This window comes from Myotis daubentonii, chromosome 1 (assembly GCF_963259705.1).
Source record: "Myotis daubentonii chromosome 1, mMyoDau2.1, whole genome shotgun sequence".
Lineage (NCBI taxonomy): Eukaryota > Metazoa > Chordata > Mammalia > Chiroptera > Vespertilionidae > Myotis > Myotis daubentonii.
This window is the reverse complement of record NC_081840.1, coordinates 56942876-56959892: the sequence shown is the minus strand read 5'-3', so window position 1 is coordinate 56959892 and position 17017 is coordinate 56942876. Positions and strand designations below refer to the sequence as shown.

At 43.6% G+C, this 17017-nt stretch overlaps 2 protein-coding genes across 2 annotated transcripts in view; both read right to left on the bottom strand.

The window, feature by feature from the left end:
• Positions 1 to 4875, bottom strand: part of GNB5 (G protein subunit beta 5) — a 47473-nt gene extending 42598 nt beyond the window's left edge. Inside the window, exon 1 of the mRNA XM_059701103.1 lies at positions 4722 to 4875. The gene's annotated coding sequence lies outside the window, so the exon portion shown is untranslated. The remainder of the gene's footprint in view (positions 1 to 4721) is intronic.
• Positions 4876 to 6187: 1312 nt separating this feature from the next.
• MYO5C (myosin VC) overlaps positions 6188 to 17017 on the bottom strand; it is a 94265-nt gene continuing 83435 nt past the window's right edge. The window contains exons 37-40 of the mRNA XM_059701089.1: positions 16691 to 16973; positions 10329 to 10503; positions 9761 to 9841; positions 6188 to 8078 (exon numbers count right to left, since the gene is read on the bottom strand). Coding sequence (XP_059557072.1) covers positions 7926 to 8078; positions 9761 to 9841; positions 10329 to 10503; positions 16691 to 16973 — 692 coding nt within the window. The 3' untranslated portion in view covers positions 6188 to 7925. The remainder of the gene's footprint in view (positions 8079 to 9760; positions 9842 to 10328; positions 10504 to 16690; positions 16974 to 17017) is intronic.

The window sequence follows — 17017 nt, the reverse complement described above, 5'->3', positions numbered from 1 at the left end:
AAAAAAAAACACAACCCCTCCCTTCAGGGTGAACTTTTGGAGTAAAGAGTCAGACAATGGCAGAGCCTAACTCTAAACACTGCATGAGTCGGTGTAAATGCATGCTGGCTCCCTGCCAGGAATGCAGCATCCCACTTCCTTACTAAACATGTGACAGCCCAGACCCAGGGTCCCGGCCTGTCCACCCAGAAGTCCACTGGCCCAAGCCACTGAAGGGAGGGCAACGTTGAACCAAAACCATCCAGTGGCTAAGGTGCCGGCTCTGGCTGAGTGGACCCTGGCCCCGCTGCTTGGGCAAGTTGCTTAATCTCTCTGAATCTTTGCTAATCTATAAAATGAGGATCTTAAATCCACCTCCTAGGGTTGTCAGGGGAATTTTAAGCATGAAGCACTCAGCATTCAGTGAGTTGCTATGCTGCCCTGGGAGTTGCTGTAATAGCAGCAGCAGCAGGAAGGAGGGAGAGAGGCTGCAGATGTGGACAGAGCAGAGAGGAGCCCATTGCCAAAGTTCAGGTTGACACATGAAGGCCCGAGCTACACCAATGCTGTGGGACAGATGTGGACCACAATTAGGAAGAAGGAGCTGGACTGGCAACATGCGGAGACAAGGAGAGGGAGATGTCTACGATGACTCCTAGGTTCCCGTTCGGGAGGCTGAGGGGTTGTGGCGCCATTGTTAGCGATGGAAGACAGGAGGTTAAGGTGGGAGGGGGCGGCCCTTGTTGCCATGCCAATTGAATAGGTGTTCCTAAGACTGGGCCACATCAAGGTTCCAAGAAATGACCCTCTGACTATACAGATATTTTGAGGCACTTGTCTGACCACAGAGCCGAATTTGTGAGGGATGTATTTGAGGGGCAGGTGACAGTGGGGATACCTACTGGCCAAGCTGCCCAGGGGTCAGTCATAAGGTCGTGCTGAGGACTCCAAGTAATAGCATTAGGAAGGTGAGCCGTGGATTTTCAGCAAGGGAGCAATGTCAAGTGGATTATTCCAGCATCAGTGCTTCCAGAAGTAGGTCAGTGACAGAATGCACAGCAGGAAAACCAACTAAGTTAAGAGACTGTTATCAATTCTGGGGAAGAGGAAATGAGCTCTGGACAGAAGCAACTGCAGGAATGAAAGGCGAGAGGAACCAGAACCAAGAGGAGAAGGAATAGAAGGAGGCTAGGAGTTATAGTAGATCAAGAAAAACAGAAGTAGAAAAATATGTCAATATTCCAAATCTGGATAGAGACAATGTTTTCCTTCCCAAACTGAATTATTTTTTTAATTATAAGAGCTGCCTGTGTTCATTATAGATAACTAGAGGCCCAGTGCACAAAATTTGTGCATAGTTAGGGTCCCTAGGCCTGGCTGGCAATCAGGGGCTGATCTGTAGGATGACTGGCAGGGTGATCGGGGGGATCCACGCTGACACCGGCCTTGGCTGGCCTGGCACCACCTGCTCGCTGACACCCCCCCACCCCCTGCCACCACCAGTCGCCTCCCTCTGCAGGAGGTGACTGGTGGGGCAATTGGGGGATGGTGTTGCCCACTTGCCAGCCAGCCCCGCCCCCAATCACCCCACAGCCACCACTGGTTGCCTCCCTTGGTGGGGCAACCAGCTGGGCAATTGGGGGGCCCCCGTTGTCACCTGCCTTGGCTGGCCTGGAGCCTGTGGGCTGGGGGTAGCACCTGCATTGAGTGTCTACCCCCTGGTGGCCAGTGTGCATCATAGTGACCGGTCGTCCACCGGTCACTCCGCCATTCAGTCAATTCGCATATTAGGCTTTTATTATATAGGATTGGAAACAAAAGAACATGAAGAAGGAAAGTTAACCACTTACATGCTCTAATACTAGCAAATAATTGACCTCTGTTAGCATTTTATATTTTTTCTAGTATCTTCATAAATGTAGAAGATACTAGAAAAAACATTAACATATATGTGTATACCTTTAAAAAAATTAGAATTGTATGCCATATAAATTTTCAACTTTTTGTTTAATAGTGTTTTTGTCTTCACATGTCATTACATATTCTTGGAAAACACCTTATTTTAATGGAGACCACAAGTTTTGGTCATATCAACCTTAAGTCATATAATTAGCATTTTAGATCTGGTTAAACATGGGCAAGCTACAAACCAAATTTGAAAAATTATAGTATTTTAAAACCATAAATGTTATACATGGTTATTGTAGAAAGTTTGGAAAAGATTAAAAAAGGTGTAAGAAAGTAAAGAACCACCCATAGTCCCATTGTCCAGAGGGCTCCCTTTTTACATTTGGTGTATGTAAGAATGGATTTTTGGACAATTTGTTCATGTATACTGTTTACAGTTTTATATCCTGATATAGTTTTCATTTAGTATTTATATCATGAGCTAGATTTAATTTTAGTATATTCTACTGTACTATTGTCATAATCATTTTTACGACGAGGGAACTTTTCACAGCTAGAGTAAATGCTTCAATTGAAAGAATAAAAGAATGTTACAAACTGCACAAGCCCAGCTGCCAGGCCTAGCTGCCTGTTTTATCTCAACTCCCCAGGTTTCTCACGCTAGAGATAGGAACGGAAGGGAATGACGCCCTCCCCAAGGCTATTACAGGAGATAGCCCCAACAAAGGATGGGTTGAGTAAACCCAGCTTCAATCAACCTTGAGAGGAACAGGCTGTAAGGAGTGCCTTATCCCTATCAAGACACAAACCAGACCCTTTTGGCCTCTTACCCTCCTGCATGCAACCCCTCCCTGATGTGTGATTTTAGCATATAAATAGCTGAAAAACCCCTTGCTGGGCGCACAACTCCTCTGCTCCTGCGTGAGTACGGGTTGGGCCCCAGCGCGCTGGAATAAAGAATAAAGCCTCTTGCATTTTGCATCAAGTGACGTCTCCTGCGGTTGATTGGGGTCGCCGTCGATCTGTGGGACAGAGTGAGGGTCCCACTTCGGGGGTCTCACACAATGAGCATTTTGACAAGAAAAAGATAAAAATGCCCTGTTTTAACAAGTTTTGATGGGGAGTTGCTTTGCAGAAAAAGTTCATAGACCTTCTCAAACCTTCCCCCAACCCTACACCAACCACAGAATTTCTTTGAAATGTTTCACCTAAATACATAGTTTAAAAATTGCCCCCTCCCACATTTTAAAAAAGAATTAATGCCAAAGATAGAAAGTCCAAAGTCCCCATTGCCGGCCCCACACTCACGCCCCTTGTTTAGATGGGTGCACATTCCTCCAGACTTTTCTGATGCCTTAGATAGAGCCTTGTTAGCTATGCTAAGGGCTGTTTGCTACTTGTTTTCTTCACCTAACTTATTCTGTTAGTGCTTTAGATCTATCTGTATTTTTGGTAATAGCTTTAGTATTATTCTCTACTATGGAGTATCATAATTTATTAAACCAATCTATTGTTGGATATATAGAGTATCTCCAGTTTTTACTTTCAAAATAATGCTTCATTGACCTAATTTAAAACTGGGCAAAGGAACCCTCATCCTTTGCTGGTGGGAATGTAAAATGGTGCAGCCGCTGTGGAAAATGGTTTGGCAGCCACTAAAACTTAAACAGGGCTGTTACCATATGAACCGGCAAATCCACTCCTGGGTAGATGCCCAAGGTAACTGAAAATATATGTTCACGTAAAAATTGTCTGTAACAGCATTTAAGTCAAAAAGTGGAAACAACTTAAATGTCTATCGACAGATGAATGGATAAACAAAATGTGATAAATCCAAAAGTAGAATGTTATTTGGCAATAAAAAAGAATAAAGTTCTGAAATGTGCTACAACATGGATGAGCCCTGAAAACATTAAGTGAAGTAAGACAGACACGAAAGGCCACAAATTATGTTTCCATTTATATGAAATGTCTGAGATAGGCAAATTCACCGAGACAGAAAGTAGATTAGGGCAGGTGAGGTGGGGGTCAGGAATGACTGCTTAGTGGGTATGGGCTTTCTTTTTGGGGTGAAGGGAGTGCTCCAGAATTAGACGGTGAGTTCTTTGTTCTGTGCATTATATCTCAGTAAAAATTATTTCTTAAATGGGCAAAGATATGAACAAACACTTCACAAATGCAGATATTCATATGGTCAATAAACATATAAAAAGCACAACATCATTAGTCATCAAAGAGAAGTGAGAATCACACTGTGCTATCATTACTGAGCCATTAGTGTCCCTGAAATGAAAAACACTAACAATCGGAGTGGGAAACGGACCTCCTTTCTTGCTGTGGAAAGTATAAATTGGTACCAAAAAAAAGGAAAAAGAAAATAGAAGAATGCCATAGCAGTTTTATTCATAATAGCTCCAAACTGGAAAAATGCAAGTGTTCATCATTAGTAGACTAGGTAAATAATTTATGACATATGCAATAAAAGAGAATAAACTATGGGACACATGACCATCTGGATGTATCTCAGACTTATTGTGACTAATGTTTAGTGTCAAAAACCTCTTTCAATTCCGTAATTTGCACTCTGAGGCTTATGTTGACATGTAGAGTATTAACCTGGATCCATTTTTAAAACTGATTAAATGATTTTAAAGATGACTAACTTTTTCCCTGATGCCAATACTAAATATATTTTAAAAACAAAACAGTATTTCAAAAGAAATGCACATGAATTGTAGAAAAACGAGAACATACAGATTAACAAACGCCACCAGCCCTCGCCTGTGCTCTCGCCGCACAGAAAGACCACGGCGAGCACCTGGCTGTGTACATACCTGAACGCTCTTCTGAGCTCTTACGGAAGTCCGAGTATTCTAACTTAATATCAATACATATATACCTTCCACAGAGTTAGCGCTAGGAATTGATCAGCAGGAAGACGAGGAGTTAGAGCCGCCAGCTCCGAGGTGCAAAGGGGCTGTAACACATCTAATCCCCTTATCTGGGCATTACACTCAGCTGCTCCATCCGCCCCCGGCAGCCCCGGGTGCACTGCTGGGCACTCACTGCATTTGCATCAGGTACTCACTCCTTGAACCGTTTGCCCACCCCTGCTGCCAGGTGTCCCTGGAAACCCCTGCTGACCAATTTCTTGAGCTTAGCTCTCCGTCTGCCCTCTGAGGAGGCAGAGTTCACAGGTTTGATCCACGACCTGCTCCACCGGGCAACCTTGATATTCACCTGTGACTGGATGTCAGCAGCACCTCCTGCCTCCTCAGTCCTCATCCCACCAGCACCTCATTAATTTTGGCCACCGCTCCCACCCTCAGCCTGAAGAACTGATCAAGCTTATGGGATGAGGACCCCCACCCCCCCTTTCCCATGCATGCACGCCTCAGCCTCTGCAGGTCCCCAAACAAGGTCTACTCCTTCCCAAGGCTGACCACCACCACCCACCCCCGGTGCCACCTTCAGCAGCCTTGGCTCCTGCAGTGCCTCCCACCTCCCCAGCGTCAAGAGGCACAAAGGGATGAGGGAGAGCGGACCTGCTCTCCAGGGTCCACAGGCCAGGCCAGCAGAGGATGGGCGGCATTATGGGCTTCCAGCCGAGGGTAAGTGCTGTAGAAACAGGCACAAACCTGAGTTATGGGAGCAGGAAAAGAAAGGGCGATGGGCTCCGCATGGCATAGGGAAGGTCTGGAAGGGGCACGAGAAGGCATGGTGCGGATCAGAAACCCAGCAGTCTGGGAGCCCCCGGAGGTGCGGCCTGAGGCAGGACTTAGGGCATATTACCTTCCTCTCTGGGAATTCTCACATACGTTTTATGAGATAGTATGAGATGATGTTGGGGAGCACAAGAGACTTGGTTGGAAAGTTGTAAGGAGGACATTCTGAGAAAAGGGAAGTGTGTGGAAGGCCACCTGCCCTGTTCATCAGAATTCTGACTTAGGGGTGTGTCGAAGGCGGCGCCCCTAATTATTCCTTGACCTTTCTAAACAAGTCTATGCACCTGCAGACCCCCGGGTGTTTACTGGAATCCTTATGCTTAATCCCTGGATGGCCTTGCCTAGAGGACAATGTAAACACATGTGTCCTCTCTAGATTACTCACCCACTGATTGTATCTAAATATAAATATTCCAAGAAAAGCCTAACGAGGCAGCCTGGCTCCTTCAGTGGGCCCGTCCCTTGGCCCTCTCCCCCCAGTGAAACTGTGTCAGAGTAAGCTGTTCATCCGTCGTTCAGCCCTGGTCAGCCCTGGCAAGATACGACCCTTAAAGAAAGGCACTAAAACTTGTGTACTTAAGAAAAATATAATCTCTTAGCAATTAAAAGAACCTGACCCAATACATATGGGAATTTATTTCATTGATTAAAATATTACAAAGTTCTACTTTTCATTTCTTCATATACAATGTGTCCAAATGAACTACATTTAATTACTTATCATAAGAAAGGACATTATTCCATGTTAGTAGGGTGATGTTGATTCATAATCATGTATGATTTCCACTTTTAAGATACATGTCTGTGTTACAGAATCATTCCTCTTGCCTGTGACTGTCAGAAACAGAAGGGCCGGTTGGGAGTCTTGGGGTGTTGCAAAGGGCAGTGGGTCCACAGGCCACAGGCTAGGCGGGCTTATCAAATGACATATTATGATCTGAAAGGAAGGAATGAGGACATCTCGGGGGACAAGGAATAGTCAGCTCCCATAAAACTTGGGAAACACAGACTTCTCAAAAGGAGGGACCTAATATAATTCTTCAGTTATTTTTATGAGAAAATTTAAAACATATTTCAATGCTGATAAGATAGAGAAAATAATTTAGGTTACCTTTTTATTATTAAATATATTTTATTGATTTTTTTTACAGAGAGGAAGGGAGAGCGATAGAGAGTTAGAAACATTGATGAGAAACATCCATCAATTGCCTCCTGCACACCCCCCACTGGGGATGTGCCTGCAACCAAGGTACATGCCCTTGACCGGAATCGAACCTGGGACCCTTCAGTCCGCAGGCCAACGCTCTATCCACTGAGCCAAACCGGTTAGGTCTATGTTACCTTTTTAAACTTAGTTTTTAAAAGTTATTGTATGAGCCTGCCTGGTGGCTCAGTGGTTAAGCATCAACCTATGAACAGGAGGTCACAGTTTGATCCCGGGTTAGGGCACATGCCCAGTTTACGGGCTCGATCCCCAGTGTGGGGTGTGCAGGAGGCAGCCGATTCATGATTCTCTGTCATCATTGATGTTCCTCTCTCGCTCTCCCTCTTCCTTCCTCTCTGAAATCAATAAAAAATATATTTAAAAATATATTCACACAAAAATATACGTGAAAGATACTAAACAATAAAAAATGATGGCAAATGTGTTGGCAGATGAAATTTAAGAAATGTTCTTTTGGAGGAGGAGATGAAAACTGGTGTGGCAATTAAGCTTTAATAATATGTTGGTTTTAATTAGATAAATACATAAAATACTTCATATAATTCATTCAGATGGAATATTCTCTTAAAAATTAGAAGGGTCTGAAATAATAAATACTTTTTTATGCAGGAGAATTTTTAGAAAGAGTCAGTGGAACCCCACCCCCACTCCCCGCCTCCCCCGAAAACAGGCATGGGGTGAGGGGACTTTTGGAAGACTCAGCCCCGGACCCCACTGTGGCTTCATAAATGTACCCAGGCTTCACAGGAACGTGTCCCCGATCTTATGCCCCTGTGGGTGGAGCCCTGTCACAAGATTGATTGAGACCAAGAGACACCTGGGAGAAAATGGGAGCTTCCAGGAATTCTAGTAAAAGCCAGCTGGGCTTGCAGAGCTAGACAAGGCCACAGCTGGTGTGTGTTAATTTTTGTAAAATGACAGTGGCAACAGTGTCACTGTGAGCGAGAGATGTGGCCCTTTTGGGAGAGTTCTCATTTTCTTCCTTAAATCACATTCTAGCATTTCCAGTTCCCAGTAATATGCCACATCCCTCATGTTTGACCTTCGTTTAGCTGTTGAGGGAAAAGTGTGTTTGCTCACTTCCCCTGCTACAATCTATTGAGAAAGCCTAGCTTGAAACTGCTGGGGATCTCGATCATTTCCAGAGCATGGGGAGAGGGCGTAAAAGGAAAGACGACTTGGAAGAGATAGCTGGCATCCAACATCAGCTGCGAGGAGTCCTCTCGGCTGTTCAGGAGAGCCTGAAAGGAGAATGGGAGGGAAGTGAGTAAGGAAACGTGTGCACTCTGCTTCATTGCTATCTGAAAGCCAGGAGTAAGGAAAACACAGCTCCATCTCTAGGGAGACACTCCTTCCAAAAGCACATGAGATGACACACAAAAGAGCCTTTTAACAGCACGACTCCCAGGTGAAATGGTCTGGCAGGACTTCCAGATCAGCTCTCGTGAATGCATCCTTGTCTGTTTCACTCCAGAAGTTAACTTCCCACTAAATCGATCTGTTCTCTCTTCTTCGCTATTCTCATGGCAGAATTCCAAGCTCAAACACGAATAGATCTCAAGTATTAAATTTTGATCACACTCAGTACTTTCTTTTTATTCAAGGGTTTGCAAAATTTTTGGTCTCAGGACCTCTTTTATACTCTTAAAAATTATTGAGGATTCCAAGAGCCTTCGTGTATATGGGTCTAACTACTGATATTTACCATATTAGTAAATAAAGCAATAACTTAAAATGTGTTCATTCACTAAAATAACAAGAGCAAAATAAATAAATAAATAAAATTTAAAAAAATAATAAAAAAATAACAAGAGCAAACCCAACACATGTTCATATATTCTTATTGACTATATTTTTAAAACAAAAAAGATTAGTGAGAAGTGGTATTATCTAATGTTTTTGTAAATCTTTTAAATGTCTGACTTAATAGGTAGAATGAATCTCAGATCTGCTTCTGTATTCAACCTATCGTGATTCATTTTTTTGGTTGAAGTATAAGAAAAAAAGTTGGCCTCGTACAGATATGGAAGGAAAAAGGGAGACTTTGCAGACCTCCCAGAAGGGTCTCGAGGATCCCCAGGAATCCTTGAACCAAACTCTGAGAACTGCTGCCCTAGTTCATTGGGGAAGAAACTTTTGGGATTAAAACAAGGAAGACGGGTACACAGGTCTCTGCTTCCATTCAGCCTCTGCTCACCTGCGTGGCACTCAAAGGCTGATAAGAAGTAGGACCTGCTGAGGGAACTAAGAATGTCAGTCACCTTTGGTGTTTTCATTCCCTTCCCTGAGGTAACATGGGCTCTGAAAACTGGGAATCTGACAGGGAAAATTCCTGCTGCTTTGTCTGCTTATTTGGTGAATGTGCTTTAATCCTGGATTTCTGTAATGTTAATCCTATATAATAAAAGCCTAATATGCTAAGTGTCCGGTCATCCAGTTGTCCGTTCAACCAACCAAAGCGTAATATGCTAATGATATGCTAAAGTCGCTCAACTGCTCGCTATGACATGCACTGACTACCAGGGGGCAGACAGTCGACCAGTCGACCAGTTGCTATGACATGCACTGACCACCAAGGGGCAGATGCTCCGACTGGTAGGTTAGCTTGCTGCTGGGGTCTGGCTGATCGGGACTGAGCAAGATGGGCCAGACATGCCCTGGAGCCCTCCTGTGGTCCCTCCCCAGCTGGCCAACCTCCCGCATCCCTCCCCAGCCCCGATTGTGCACCGGTGGGGTCCCTTGACCTGGCCTGCGCCCTCTCACAATCCGGGACCCCTCGGGGGATGTCGGAGAGCTGGTTTTGGCCCGATCCCACAGGCCAGGCCAAGGGACCCCACTGGTACACGAATTTGTGCACCAGGCCTCTAGTTAAATACAATTGTCTTCTACTGAAAATTGAAAGTCACATTTTTAAGGATCTCACCTGTACTTTGCGAACGAAGGATGGAGTCACTCTTTTCTCGAAGTCATCTATAGGCGTGTATAAATTAAGGATCTTTATGATCTGCAAACCACACAGAAGACATGCTAGACCATGAAAAAAGACAGCTCTGCCTGTGATATAATGGTTCAGGTGGTTTTGGGATAGCTAGGAACCACAGGTAGCTCCTTTATACTATAATTGGCTCTAGGAACCATGTGTTCTTTCTTTCCAAGGAAAGAAAACAAAGTGAGAAGTGCATGGAAGGGAGCAAAGACAAATCACACAATTAGATGACAGACAACTCTCCTCTTGCAGCCTCCCACCCCCATCCACATCTGGAAGTTTAGTGCGTAGGCAATATGTCATATGCACTTTTGTTGTTTTAAGGCCTGGTCTTAGTATTTAATAAATGTTTATGAGATAAGAGGGTGGGCTATGGGAGATACTATGCTACCAAAAAGCACACAGAGACTCAGGTGCACCCCACGATTGGCTAGGCCAGGAAAGCTGACACCAATGATAGGGTCTGTCAGTGAAGATCAGGGAGACATTCAGCAAGCCTGGTTACCTGCACAGCAGACAGTGAGGTACAGCGTTCGAAGATCTCCTTGGCATCGCTATCTGTGATCTTCTTGACCTGAAGCAACCAGGCTGCCTGAGAGAGAGGTTCCAAAGTTTCCTTGGCCAAGCTGTTCTGCAAATTCTTATCTTTAAGCCATTCTTCTAAGTAGCTGATGTTGCACCTGGAGTAAAAGCCAAATAAGCAGAGAATGGTAGACAATCCATATAGGACATGTTAGGGGAAGGTGCTGAATCACCTAGTGCAGGGGTGGGCAACCCCTGGCACGCGTGCCAAACATGGCACACCAGTAACTTTTGCTGGCACGTGAAACCCTCTCTTATAATCTTCCATTTACAATTTTTTTCTTAATATCGACTTTTTTATTTTTCAGATAAATTCAGTGTAGGTGCATTTTAGATAAATAAATAATTTTACATAACATGTATACATTAAAAAATAAATGTATTTTTCATCATCATATGTATTTTTGTCGCTCGAATGAATTTTATTATTTCTTCAAGATTCTTCACATACGTACACCTTAAGAGATATCAAGTAGGCATAACATGTTCTCAAAAAATTAGGGTTGGCATGCAAAAGAATTTTGAGTCAGAGATTCTGCTGGTTTTGGCACGCACTCACAAGAAGGTTGCCCACCCCTGCCCTAGTGTGTCCTGAGAGGGTACCAGAGTACACTGAGGGGACCAGGACCACAGTCCAGCAGTTTCTTCATTTATAATATGAGGGTGTAGGACCATGATTCCTGGTTCTAAGGATCATAATAGTATAGGGTGAGGGACTATAACAGCTATAAACTTTGGCGGAAAATCTGAGCAAAGTATAGTTACTACAATAATTTATAAAGTAATCTATTAAAATAGTCAATAATAGACTTGCAAATCATCAAAGGGGAAAAAATAGTGGCATTTGTAGAGAAGATTTACATTGGTATAAAAACTATTAAATTTCTTTTCCTAAATTGGCAGAACATTTTAAATTGGCAGAAGGCTTTTCTTTCAGTCCACTGAGGTTTTTAATTCTCCTTTCTATCACTAATTATCATAGGTTAAGAAGCATGAGTTTTTTCTCACCAGCCCACTGTGTGAGCTTGGAAAGTTACTCAACTCTCTGGGTAAATGAATGTTGAGAACACTCATACATCGCTAGTGGGAATGTAAAATGGGATAGCTGCTAAGGAAAATAGTGTGGCAGTTCCTCAAAATGTTTAACATAAAAGAACCGTATGACCCAGCAATTCAACTTCTAGATATGCACTCGAGAAGACTGAAAACGTCCACACACAAAAATTGTCCATAAGTGTTCATAGTATTTAATTAAATTTTTTTTTTTATTGATTTAAGAGAGGAAGGGAGAGGGAGATAGAAACATCAATGATGACAGAGAATCATTGACTGGCTATCTCCTGCACGCCCCCTCCTGGGGATGGAGTCTGCAACCCGGGCATGTGCCTTGACCTAGAATGGAACCATGACCTCCTGGTTCATAGGTCAATGCTCAACCACTGAGCCACACTAGCCAGGCCATAGTTTTTAATTTAGCCAAAAAATGAAAACAACACAAATGTCTACCAACTAATGAATAAACTGTGCTATATCCATAAATGGGATGTTATTCAGCAATGAAGAGGAATGAAGAACTAGTACATGCTACCATATGGATGAACTGTGAAAACATTATGCTAAGTGAAAAAAGCCAGTCACAAAAGACAATATATTTTATGATTCCATTTATAAATATGTCCAAAATAGGCAAATCTATAGAGAAAGAAAATATATTCATGGTTGTGTAGGCTGAAGGAGAGGTGGGGTGTGGGTAGTGATAAGAGTGGCTGCTAATGAGTATAAGGTTTCTTTCTGGAGTGATGAAAATGTTCTAAAATTACATTATGGTGACGATTGTGTAACTCTGTAAATATACCCAAAACGACTGAATTATACACTTTTAATGGGTGAACTTCATGGCAGATAAATTACATATCAATGAAGCTGTTTTAAGAAATGAAGTGTTGAACTAGGTGATCAGGGGAGGGGGATTCTTCTCTTTGGTTATAACACTGAGGCGCTAATGCTGAATTAGTGTATTCCACAGGAATGCAATGAGTGAAGTAACACCTCTTGCACTGGCTCATCCCCTCATTTTTTTTCATTGTCTATTTTGTCCCGCTAGTTTGAGTTCTTATTACAATAGATACCTAATGAGCCTCCCATTTCACTCCTTCTTACCCATCTTAATCCTGCCACAGCACTTTCTAAATCTGAATTTTGAGCATGTTAATTCTCCTGCTCAAAAGTCTGCGGTGGAGTTCTGGCTCCTGCTACGATGGAGAAAGCACCCCCCACAATGCCTCTCCCACCAAACGCAACTGTAAAGCCTGGATGGAATGCCTGGAGCAGCTGTCTGGGGACTCTGAAAAGTGAACAGTAGCCGGTGGATCGGGGAAGAAAACCAGACTTTGAAGTATCTCCACTTGATAGTGAGTTTGCCAGTTTTTTCCTCCTGCTATTCGTTGGCCTGACTGAACTCAAAGCAGCCTGAAACTTAGTAGTGAACATTGAGGCCAACAACAAGCTCCAGGAGGAATAATCTAGTTCTGGCTCTAGGAGCTGAGAGGGGTGTCCTAATGCTCAGAGAGAGGGTGGGAACCTCCTGTTTTTCTTTTCTTCTCCATTTTCTTTCTTTTTCTCCATTCTCTCATAGTCAAGCCCCAAACAATCAGCTGGTGATGGCAATGGTGGCAAAGGGTCCAATAGAAACCTAAAACTCTGAGAGGAGGGAAGTTCCAGCAACTGGAGGAGCTATGGCCTAAGAACTCCCACTGCTCTCTCCTCCCTCCACCTGGCCCCAGATGGGGACATTTCTGGGAATTGTGCCACACAGCGAGTTAAGTAAAGTCTCCGGCCCTCGCCGGTTTGGCTCAGCTGCTAGAGCGTTGGCTTGCAGACTGAAGGGTCCCAGGTTTGATTCAAGTCAAGGTTGATTCATGCCTCAGTTGCAGGCTCGATCCCTGGCCCTGGTCAGGGTGCATGCGGGAGGCAACCAATTGATGTGTCTCTCTCACATCGATGTTTCTCTCTGTGTCTCTCCCTCTCCCTTCCACTGTCTCTAAAAATCAATGGAAAAATATCCTCCGTGGGGATAAATAAATAAATAAAATAAAGTAAAGCCCCCATTTTCAGTTGCGGGGGGCGGGGGGGGGGCGGGGGGGGGGGGAGGGCGGGGTGGCAGCAAACAGGGGATCTGCAGGGAGCTGGAAAGTACCAGGGGGTTATGGAGAGGAAGAAGCTTGGGAAAGTGACCCCTTAAAGTTGTTTATGAACTCCTGGGCGCACCCCTGAGCCCACGCATGGATCTGACCCTCAGTAGCACATACAGATTTGAGGACTAAACTATGGGATAGAGCAAGAGCCAAGTTTCAGTCTGGCCACTGTGTGTTATACATGAGACAGAACCAAATAGCATTACAAAGACTTTGAAAAATGAGCTGACATGGGAACCACAGCCCCCAGGGGATACTCAGAACTTGCAGCTTGAACCCAAATGGGACGACTATCTGATAAAAATATCCACATTCTCCAAAGGACTTAAAGACCCAGAGTCTCATAGTATAATATTAGAAGTGTCCAGGAAACAATTCAGAATTACCAGATGGTCCCTGACTTATGATGGTTTGACTTACAATTTTTCAATTTTACGATGATGTGAAGTGATATTTATAATAAATTATATGAGCTAGTCAAATTAGTATAAAATAGGTTCTGTGTTAGGGACTCCGAGGACAATAATTTAGGCTCATGTAGGTGTTTTGAGCACGTTTAAGGTAGTCTAGGGCAGTGGTCAGCAAACTCATTAATCAACAGAGCCAAATATCAACAGTACGACGATTGAAATTTCTTTTGAGAGCCAATTTTTTTAAACTTAAACTATATAGGTAGGTACATTGTTATTAACTTAATTAGGGTACTCCTAAGGCTTAGGAAGAGCCACACTCAAGGGGCCAAAGAGCTGCATGTGGCTCGAGAGCCACAGTTTGCTGACCACGGGTCTAGGGTAAGCTATGATATTCTGTAGGTTACCGGTAAATGTTTTAAATGCATTTCCAGCTTACAACATTTTCAACTTGTAATGGGTTTATCAGGATGTAACCCCCATAAGTTGAGAAGTATCTGTTCTTGGCATATAAAGAGCCAGGAAAAGCTCAACTCACATTTAAACAAGATAATCGACAGATGTCAACTCTGAGACGACACAGATGTTGGAATTACCCAACAAAGACTTTAAAGAAGCTAAAATAAAAATGCTCCAAAAAGTAAAGACAAACTATCCTGAAATAAATGAAAAGATAGAAAGTCTCAGAAAAGAAATAGAAGGTATTTAAAAAATGAAAATTTTAGACATGAAAAATACAATAACAAATAAAAGAACTCACTGAATAGGATCAATAGCAGAATAGAGATGGTGGAGGAAACAGCCAGTGAACTTTAAGGCATCAATAGAGATTATCCAAACTGAAGAGCACAGAGAAAGAAAAAGAAAAAACCTGAAAGAAATGAACCAAACTTTAGGGACTCAGAGGACAATAATGAAAGATCTAACATTTATGTCACCAAAGTTCCAGAAGGAAAGAAGAAATTATGGTGCAAAGTATCTGAAGAAATACTGGCTGGAAATGTCCCAAATTTGGTGAAATGTACAAACTTACAGATTCAAGAAGCTCAGGGAACCCCCAAAGAGGGTAAACCTAAAGAAAATCACACCCAGACACATCATAATCAAACTGTGGAAAACTAAAGACAAAGAAAAAAATTGAATGCAACCAGAGAAACACTATGCATTACTTGTATGGAAACAATAATTCAAATGATTGTGCATTTCTAATCAGAAATCATGAAAGCCAGAATAAAGTAAAACATTTTTAAAGTGATGGGAAAAAAGTACTGTCAACCCAGAATGCTAAAGCCTGCAAAAAATATATTTCAGGAATGAAGGTGAAATGAAGACATGTTCAGGTAAAAGAAAACTAAGAGAATTAATTGCCAGTGAACTTGCTCTAAAAGCCCTACTAAAAGAATTTCCTCAGGCAGAAGGAAAATGATATCCAAATGAGATGTAGGGCCGAAACCAGTTTGGCTCAGTGGATAGAGTGTCAGCCTGCGGACTGAAAGGTCCCAGGTTCGATTCCGGTTAAGGGCATGTACCCGGGTTGCGGGCACATCCCCAGTAGGAGATGTGCAGGAGGCAGCTGATCGATGTTTCTCTCTCATCGATGTTTCTAACTCTCTATCCCTCTCCCTTCCTCTCTGTAAAAAATCAATAAAAAAAATATAAAAACAACAACAACAAAAAACAACAACAAATGAGATGTAGGGGGAATAAACTGTTTTGTGTTTTGTGTACTCACAACTATAAATCTACTTTTCCCCACCCTGTATAGAAGTGAAAAACACCATCAGTAATTGCCATTTATAGAACATCCCACTCAACAACCACAGAATATATATTCTTCTGCACATGGAATGTTCAGAAAATCAAACCACAGCCTGGCTTGTGTGGCTCAGTGGTTGAGCATCGACCAACTGATGAACCAGGTCATGGTTTGATTCCCAGTCAGGGCACATGCCCGGATTGCAGGCTCGATCCCCAGTAGGGGGCGTGCATCATTGATGTTTCTCTCTCTCCCTCTCCCTTTCTGTCTCTGAAATATATATATATATATATATATATATATATATATATATATATATATATATATATATATATTTTTTTTCTCTTAAGATAAAGACAAGATGACAGCCAAGTGCTTACACTGCAGCTGCCATCCTAGGGTCCATGATTCGCTCCTCTCTCTCCTCCAGACATGCTGTCTGCATCTTACCCTTCCACCCAGACCCCACAGCTAAGTCTCCTGTAGCAGTCTGTAAAGTCATTCCTCTGCCCATTCATTCATCCATTCAATAAACACTTGCTAAACATCTATGAGGCCTATGTCTGGCACAGAGCCCTGTCCTTGCTTTCCTCTGTCCTGCACCAGGCAGTGCTGCTCACAGAGGTGGTGGTCAGTAAACCCTGGGTGCGTGTATGATAACCACAGAGGCAGGGTTTTAAAATACAGGGTTACTAGTTCCCAGTTAAAGCCACTCTGCCACAGCTCAAATTAGCACAGTGTGGAGTGATGGGAGGCGGTCTGGGCAGTGGATGGCAGACACTCTAAGCTTCTAAGAGTCACCTTGCCCCCGCCCCCTACCCCTGGCATTACAGCCCTTGGGGAAGGAGGACCGGAGTGTGTGTCAGACTTGATGAGCATTACTCCCGCCAGCCTCCTGGAGGAAGGGGTGGAGTCTGGGTTTTACCTGATCTGCATCCCTTTCCGGCAGGAGCACATGTCCTTGCGCAGGAAGAGGCTGTTGAGCGTGACGGCCCCGATGAGGAAGAAGAGCTGCTTCACTGCCTGCCTCACGAGCTCGGGGTCCAGGCCGTTCTGGCACATGGTGCTGTAGAAGTAGCTCAGCTGCTGCAGGACGGAGGTCATCGTGTAGGCGTCCGTGTCGTCGATGCTGGACGACCGCTTGCGGAAGCCCGTGGGCTTCAGGCCGGAAATGCCCTGCAGACTCTCGTACTCCAGCATGCCCGGCACTGCAGGGGGACACCCAGAGGACTTTCTCACTGCTCTATGTGCC